Source organism: Morone saxatilis, unplaced genomic scaffold (genome assembly GCF_004916995.1).
Source record: "Morone saxatilis isolate NCDOM2014 unplaced genomic scaffold, NCSU_SB_2.0 Contig1, whole genome shotgun sequence".
Taxonomy (NCBI): domain Eukaryota; kingdom Metazoa; phylum Chordata; class Actinopteri; family Moronidae; genus Morone; species Morone saxatilis.
In genome coordinates this window covers 19,034,572-19,043,468 of record NW_023339651.1, presented here as the reverse complement: position 1 = coordinate 19,043,468, position 8,897 = coordinate 19,034,572, and the positions used below count along the sequence as shown (strand labels likewise).

The 8,897-nt window shown below is 39.3% G+C and overlaps 1 protein-coding gene across 1 annotated transcript in view; it reads right to left on the bottom strand.

Moving 5' to 3' along the window:
- Positions 1 to 8,897, bottom strand: part of ca10a (carbonic anhydrase Xa) — a 219,089-nt gene that overhangs the window by 6,193 nt on the left and 203,999 nt on the right. The window contains exon 6 of the mRNA XM_035659240.1: positions 1,438 to 1,510. Coding sequence (XP_035515133.1) covers positions 1,438 to 1,510 — 73 coding nt within the window. The remainder of the gene's footprint in view (positions 1 to 1,437; positions 1,511 to 8,897) is intronic.

Genomic DNA, 8,897 nt, shown 5'->3' with positions numbered 1-8,897 from the left:
GCGCCGGAATTGTCCTTTAATGCTAAATCAAATGTGCTTTGCATCAGCATTAAAACACTGCTTCCTGTGAACAGTATGAATAATTGATTATTTATTAATTTATTTGAGAAAATCCCCATAAATCTCTGATCCTCTATGCCATTCCACCTACAACATGTGCATGCCTCGGTTGCTGATCTTTGATCGTGTAGTTGAAATAATTCTCTTTGCATGGTGTGCATGTGTCTTTGTGTTTGCATATGTGTACATATGTGCTTAAAAAAAAGCATGGTGCCTGCAGCATTACTGACTGTGAGTGGTATATGCCTAAGGAAACATAAGCACCAGGGGGTGGTGTGTGTGTGAGTCAGCATGTATGATACAGTGTATCTGAGGGAGTTTTGACAGCTGTCAGAATCGGTGCTCCTCTCCAGCTCCTCCAGCTGGATCCGGAGAAACCTCCCCTGCCTATAGTCTCCTGCTCCGCCCGGTGCCACTGAGTCCCTCCCAGCCACAAGGGGTCAGTGCGTTTATCCAGCCACTCACTGCTCTCCCCCCATTAATCCAATTATTTGTCTCTTTTTTCAAGTTAGCCCTGGGCGATGTTCATGCCGATGCTGCCTTTCCAGTGTGACAGTCTGGCAGAGTGAAACCTCTGGAGAGCAGCTGTCGACTGCTGCCTAACATGCTGCCTCACCAACAGCCTCCTCCAGCTATCAAGAGCTCCCATGCACGCATGTCACCATCCACAATCCCTTAAATTACCAATATGAAACGAAATAATGATGCTTTAAGAGATCAAAAAAAGGAAAGTGCTCATTATAAAAAACACAATTTGACCCCTGGGCAAATTGACCATTTGTTAAACCCCTCCTCTGAACAGCAATTGTCCAGTCATAGCTTAGCAACAGTACCTTGGCAAAGCTGGCCTGTCAGTTGGATTTTTCCACATGATAAAGCTGTCTAAATAAATATATATACAGTGTGCTTATAAAGAGTTTGGGTTTGAGTTACTTAATTTATCTATTTATTTAACCAAATCCAAAAGTATAAGAGCAAAAGTGTAATTTACAAATATTAGCATATCCTTCTAACTAGTCTACCATCTACAGCAGTTACCTGATCAATCACTACAGCCATTTGTGAGGTGAGAAAAAAAAGAAAAAAAGCTATCTAGCACATCAAGGGTGTAGTATTTCCTCACAATGTGTGATCCTGTCATATGATAGTTGGACTAGCTAAAGGACCAGTGTGTACAACTTCTCTCATCTAGAGGGTACTGATGTTGCAGACTAGAAATGAGAAGCTGCTTTTCTGTCACCATTAAGACTGTAATCTGCTATGTGGGATTGGAAAACTTGACAGGTCTAGTAACAGTAGGCTAACTAAAGGAGGAAAAGCTTAGCAAATGGGTAATTGGTGTTTCAAACCAGACGATTACTGCACATAGCCACTTACTTTTATATGTTATTCTTGTGATGGTGTCTCTGTTCAGCATTCGATTCAGGAATGAGTTTGATGTCTCAGCAATCTGGATTGAAAGAGAGAAAGAGAGAGAAAAAAAGGGCGAGGTTAAAAAAGGGATTGATCATGTAATGAATTGACAGCCCATCTAAAATTAAACAAAATGTAATCCACTCAGTTCAGTACTTTAAAGGATAATGCAAGTGTATTTTCAATCTATCACCTTTAATGCCCATGTAATGTTTAAACCCACTGATGTATTTTGCACAGTGAGAAGCTCCTACACTCTCTTGTACTGCTGCTTTGCCTTCTGGAAAACAAAGGCTCCCACTGTTTTCAAGAAACCATTAAAAACAGCTCACAGACACACACTGCTGCCATGACAAAGCATAATCCATCTTTTTAAATAGAAAATGCATTGTGTTCTTTTCCTAACCTGACTTTTTAATGGATCAAAACAAGTTTTATTCTATCGGATCTGAATGTGACAAGATCATTGCCAGTGACCCCGCTACATGTTATCTTCCACTGTAGAAGAAGAAAAATGAGTAACATAAAAAGCTGCACATTCATTTCATGTTACAGGAAGGAAGGTTTTGCGAAATACGCCTGTCTTTCTGACCGTTATATGAGAAGAACATCAATTTCATGCTGTGCGTTACGGGCTAGAACAAGGTTAGTAAGTAACTCTCCCTAAAACCACACATAGTGTACAATTTATCTGAGTGTACAGGTTATTCAAAACAACATACAATGTATTAATTAGTGATTAAAGGTGTTAGTAAGTGTATTTTTGAACTGTGGACTAGCTGTTTCCCCTACTTCCAAGACTTAATGCAAAAACATAATGGTGGTATTGATATTATTGCTAACAACACTCAAATAAAAAATATAAAACAGACAAAACAAGGACAGCAACTCTGATAAGCATTATAGTTGCTAATTTAGCATTTTCCTATAAATAAAGAAACAATTCAATACAATAGTAATTCAGTTTTTTGCTAATAAATTTGACTAAATAGCTGGGTGCTTAGTACAAGGAGCGCACAAGTAAAATAAGTATTTTTTTTTTAATGAACAAGTACTACTTTACTACTTTTTAAAACTGTACTGTACTCAAGTATATTTTTGAGCCAGTAATCTTACTTTTTACTACTAATAAGCACCAGCTGTCTTGATGACACGAATACGACGGAGTAAAACTCAAAAGAAGAGGTTCCAGTGACAATCCCTGGCCACATCTGGCCCCTTTTTATAGCAAAATCTATAAAAGACAACAGTTACATGATGTAGTGCTTCCTGTGACTCCCAAAAACACAGAGATCTGTGTTTTCAAAAACTCTTCTAACCTTTGCAAGCACGTTGAAGTAAATTGCACATACTGTAGGTGAAAATGTAGCAAGCTACTTGGCGTTGAGTTACTTTTCATGTGTAATGTTAATCTTTGATGATATGGTAATGATAGTGGGGCTCTGGGCTTTTAAATTGGTGTGCCTCTGAAATCTGTCATGTCATGGAGACGCCTGAACCAATCTCAGATGCCTTTGCTAGGCCCCTGGTCCTGCTCCTCCCTGCACAGTGATTCCATTATTGAGCCACACCTGCATACATACATTACTGGCGTTAATCAGTGAGGGAGTGTTTTATAAAGAAGAGTAAATAACTAAAGTGAATTCATGTTACACTGCGGTGACTCCTCGAATCAGCCATCTGGCTCATTGACGTACAAATGATTTTCTGCCGGCTTGTAACCAGTTGTACAACATTTTACAGTTTCCCCAACAGTGGATGCTTGAAAGAACAGCAGATAAGCATTAAGATGACATTTCTTTCCAATAGCTGTGCATGGTATTATGACACTAAGGCTGTAACAGAGCACACAACTACAGTAAGGGTGAAGCTTATTGGTGAAAAGGGGGCAGTGTCAATGGAAGGAGACTAACAGGACAAAAGCATACATATTGCTCTAGGGTGTAATTGGTTGGAGCTGTTAATTGTGTAGATTTTCATTAGTTGCCCTGGAAACACATGCTGCCAATGACAAACAACAAACACATTCACAGTCATTGATGAAAGAGAAATCAAATTGCAGCCTTATTTCACCCTGAAGATTAAAGTCAGTCTATTTGATGCAAATCATCTGTATTCAGTCACACAAGGACATTGGACTAGTAAAACCAACCCTGGATCAACTTCCTGACAACCTCATTGGCATTGGACACAGGTCTCCAGGTGTTGAATTTTCCAATATGGATGTAATTCTTAGGATGCTGGGTTAGGTAAAATATAGCAGACATTTCTTGTCAAACCTTGCCACCATGATGATTCGGTGAGCACTGTCAAAGACCATAGAGACTTTATACAATTTCTCACACTTGTGCTTGGCAACTAAGTTCTGGTTTAGGGAGGGGAAATAATAGACATTGTGGTTATGGCAAATAAACTATTCTTTCGGGCAAAGATTAGGATTAGGCAACACAAACACATAATGTAAATGTTAGGGAAAGATGGTGGTAACTAATAGTAATAAAAACATTTAATTCAAGTCACAGGATGTGCACTCACGCATGAAAGTCAGACTCACTTTCAACTTTAGGTTACATGACTAATCGGAGATGTTCACAACCAACACTCCAAACAGAAGGGATGTGAGGCAGCCATCAAGCGCATGCGAACGTGTACATAGAAACAAGTATATCTCCGGCCTTACCTCCCTTGCCACATAAAGGACACACTACTGCTTAATGTTGGCACTGAACGTGATGTGTTAAATTGTCCAATATGGACAAAATCCTGGTCTAGGTAAAATATACAGCATACATTTTGTCTTAGACCATGACATCGAGACGATTTGGTGACCAGAGAGAACTGAGTGAAAAACAATCTCGAGTCACTGGCCCCAAAATCTGTAGAATCACTTTTAATTCCTGACTTCACTCTTACTCTGCTTGACCCCCTCCATTGTTCAGTGAAGATTGAGAAGTGTGGAGCAGCTCACGACTCTGAGACATGCTTGCTATATAGCTGAGGGAAGCACCTCACACTTCATGTGCACCCCTACGACCTCCTCTCTGCCTTCCTCTCCACTCTTTCTACCGCTCACTCGCCCTAGTTGGACTTAGCAACTCTAATTGTCGAGATGTCTTTGGGCGAAGTGATTAAAAAGAGATGTGCTCGTCCTCCACCTCCCCTCACTGCAACTAAAATTACTTAGTCTTTGACCTGTTCCCTGTGCTCTTTAGGCTGACTTTACCAGCCACTCATGCTGCTCTCTAGTTTTCCTGCTCCCTGTCTCCCTCATTTTCATAATTTTCCTGGAAAAGCACCTGAGGGGATTCAGTCAATCTCCCTCTTCTATTCTAGAAATGTCCGCACATAAGAAGTAGAAGTACATACTTAGGACAATATGGCTGAATGTCGATCAGACACAAGATCACATCGTGAAGATTCATATATTTCTTGTTGTTACATCAATAAACAATCAAATGAGTGAATCAGTAAATGAAATGGCCTTGTATTCACAGTAAAAGCCTACCCCGGTGTCCCTCAATTGTATATTTGGCTTCCACCGAGGTCCCCACGTAGCTGCAGTCACCCACTGCTGTCCTTAATGGTGCCTCACGACTCCACACCCAGAATGGGGGCCCTTCCTGGCATTCTGAGTCACAGTGATGGGATCGGAAATCTGACAAGGTCTTGGAACGCATGAGTCACTGAAAAGCGAGAAAATCGAGCTTCTGCTCTGAGAAAGATGTGGCTAATTACCACCTGTCTGCTCAGTGCTACTACGGGAGAGTCTGACCTGGTGAAACACGCTTAAGGCAGTGGGAGCAGAGAGATGTTAGCAGATAACAAGTGGAGTTGGGTGGGTGTGCAAGTAGGTGGCAGGTGAATGCATCTGCGTGTGCATGATTTTTTAATCTCTTGGATTAACAAAATTATCTTCCCTGAACTTCAGCACTTCACTGCTGCTGCAATGTCTTTTAAAGAATGTTGTGCAAGAGTATTTATCTAAAGCTTAAAAAAAAGGGGTCAACTTAGTGCTGGGAAAGGATTCTAAACCCTTTTTGGTATAATGAAAAGTTTTTTCACAAAGGTTTAATCTTAAAGCTTCAGGCAGCTTTTCAGGTTGACCACGAGTACTACTACTACTTTTAAATGAGGTCCAAAAATCACACAACATGGGGTGGCGTCAAAAACTAGTGGTTGTTAGTTAAGTTAAGTGAAGATGACAAATTGGAAAGACCACTTTGGAAGAGAAGTTTTCCTCGTCAGAGTGCTGATGACACCAGTTACAATTTGGAAGAATGGAGCAAATGTATGGTCTTATCTAGCTGTGACTTAAATCTGCTCTTTGGACTGTTTAAAAAGTTGATATATAGAGCTTACGTAGTGCACCTTTAAAAAATAGACTTCTTGGAAGTGCTATATGTAAGGGATAAGGTTTGACAATGTGTCCTTTATCAGGAATTAATGGACCATTAATTCATAATGACACCTCGAAGGGCATTATCCCGCTTATACCATGGTCACATGCCAAATAAGAAAAAAGGATCATTATTTTATATTTTTATGTGTTTTACAATCAATCAAAATCTTTAGTTTTTACAAGCCACAACTCTGTTTCTTTGGTAACACCTGAGGTCCTTCCTAATACCTGGAACAATCATTACCATCCCATAAGGTACTAACGCAATGGAAACATTGTTCACTACTCCAGTAAATAGGATGAACCTTGGATATAACTTGGAAACGGGAGACATTTCTTGTTCCGAACGGCTTTTTGCGGCAAATTCTACATAAACGCACAACGCCGCCCTCTAATAACGTTAGTGTATAATGTATTTACCCACCTCCGGTTAGGATGCTTGCTCCACACGAAAAAGTGCCTTGGCGAACAAAAGCGCACATCAGGCAGTGGTAGAAAGGGGAGGAGGGTGCCGCAAGTGATTTTTTTTACGACGTGTTGTGGAAATTAACATCCAGAGCTGTTAGGGGGATGCTCGTTGAGAAAACAATCGATGACAAAAGTGAAAACCAGAGAAGAAATGGCTAGAGTTGCCAAGTTCCCCTTTAACAAAGTTGCAAAATGGTAGGTGACTGGCAGTTGGATATTTTCCAAGGCTTGGATGGACATACAAATTGAATAAAAACTAATTGAATAACTGAACTGAATCAGTACAAAACACAATACCAGAAAGTAAGATACAAGCCTGTGTACACGAAAAGTGTACAGAAGTGAACTATGACTCCTGAGGAGCATTTGGCAAAGAGATATCCAATCACTGAGCTTTAAATACTGTTATGTATGGCACTAACAATGCATAGGAGTTTAAGATGACACTTTAAAACTAAATTTAAGGGTTGAATTCACCACAGCTGACTCATGACTGACTTCTTCAGAAAGTATTTAGAACCATCCACCATGCCAAACTGACAGAAAAGATATGTTTTCTCTGAAACTAAGCTGTAATAAGCAAAACTGGTTGCCATAACATACTATCATTATCTTATCTGGCTGACTCCTGTGTTTCTGTGTTGAGGGACACAGACTACATTTGCACGCATACTAATTTTCCACTATTCCTAACGATTAAGTCAACTATTAGGGGGCATCCCTAGTGCTAAATTGCAAATGAGGATAAATGAATATGAATAATATGCTAATTGATTTAAACTTCTCAACATTTTCACACACTCTCGTCTTATTTTCTCTTGAAGGGAGTTTCAAAAAATTCAATTTTTTCCTCTCTTTTCTGTAAAAAAAAAGGCAAAAGGCAAAAATGGATATAGAAATCAATATATATAGTTGTTACTAACATGTTATATGCCAGCATAATGATTTTTACCAAACAGCTACAGCTTAGTTCAGTGTATTTCAGGGTTCCCACTCTTTAAGAAATTATTTTCCAGGTACTCTCCAGGAGTTTTCTTGACTATAATGTCACTTGCTAACAGAGGGTCATATAATTTACCAGCAGACCTGGTATTGACACATTGACACAAGTTTTATTACTCCTTTTGTTATTGATGCAAGGTTCAAGATGAAGTGTCTCAGGTGACCAGCAGATTGTTCTAACTGTAACATTACTTTGGCCACAGCCCATAGGTTACAGGTCAAATTAAGTCAAATTAATTTAATTTCACATAAAATTATTATAATTATTAGTAGCCCATTAAAAGAAGTGTAAAGTATATAAACAACAACAAGCATTTTTCACTGGGACGCTCGACACTAAAAAAAGAGTTTTAAGTCGAGTTTAAATATCTATCTGAATGAAGGGCTAAAATACAATTAAAATTTTCCAGGACGAAAGAAATTATTTCTAGGATATTTGGTAATTTTCTGGTGTTTCCATGACTGGAAAACTAGTCTCTAAATTTCCAGGTTTACCAGGATGCGTGGGAACCCTGCATTAGTTTAATAAAGTATATTCTATTCTATTCTATTCTAGTTTAAATTATTTTAACATGAAAAATCATGTGAGGCCTTCTTGATTTTGAGGCGTGTAAGAAAACTTTAAAAATATACACAGTAGGTCTATAGCTCATTATCCTACATTAAAAAAGTATGCAAGCGTCGGGGAGAAGAAAAGACTGAATCTGTCAAAAAAGAAACCTATTATGTATGCTTGTTAAAAATGACAAAAAATACATAACACAGACAGAATTGATTTAAAAGATCAGGAAAACTCATCCTCAATCAACTTCCTGCAGTTTTTGTGTTCACTTTGTACAGTTTTTCGGTTGTTCTCTACTGTTATTGTTATGCATTGAATATAATATGAAATATCCATAGAATGTGAAATTTAGTCAGGGGTTGTCAGTTTAGCCAATGATAGAAAAGGGGTCCCTTCAGGAAAAAACACTGCTCTGCGGTAGCGAGATTAGCCTTACCTGCTGCAGCTACAGAGAGGATGCCAGCCAGAGGCTTGAATCAGAGCTCTAGCTAATTCAAATAAGGAGAACAACCAGTTGTTTTCTAACACAGTTTCTCATCATCTTTTGCACTGAGGATTTAACTGGATAAATTCAGTGTTCCAGGCTTTGGGAGTGCTCCAACTGTCAGAACATGGACAGGACTTTAATTTCCAAAAACATATGTGTTCATTTTATGTGTGGCACCTTTAAGATGCAATAAATTGGTATTGAAATAGCAACACATGAGTATAATAAAACCATTCTACATTTTTCCTATGGCAGTGCAGAGCTGCGTGCTGCTGTTACGGGGCCATTTCATCAGCCTTTCCTATATGCTAACCACACCTGCTGCACCCCCCTTCCAAAGCCCAGATCCCCTCTCATAGGTCCACTCTCCTGCTGGTTGGAGGGGGGCAGTTGAGGAGGGTTGACCCAGGTCAGCGTCTTCCTCAGTCTCTTCAAGACTAAATGATGGTCCCATTGACATTGGGGAGCTAATTAGCAGTTAGCAGCTGAACTTTTCAGGCTTGTGC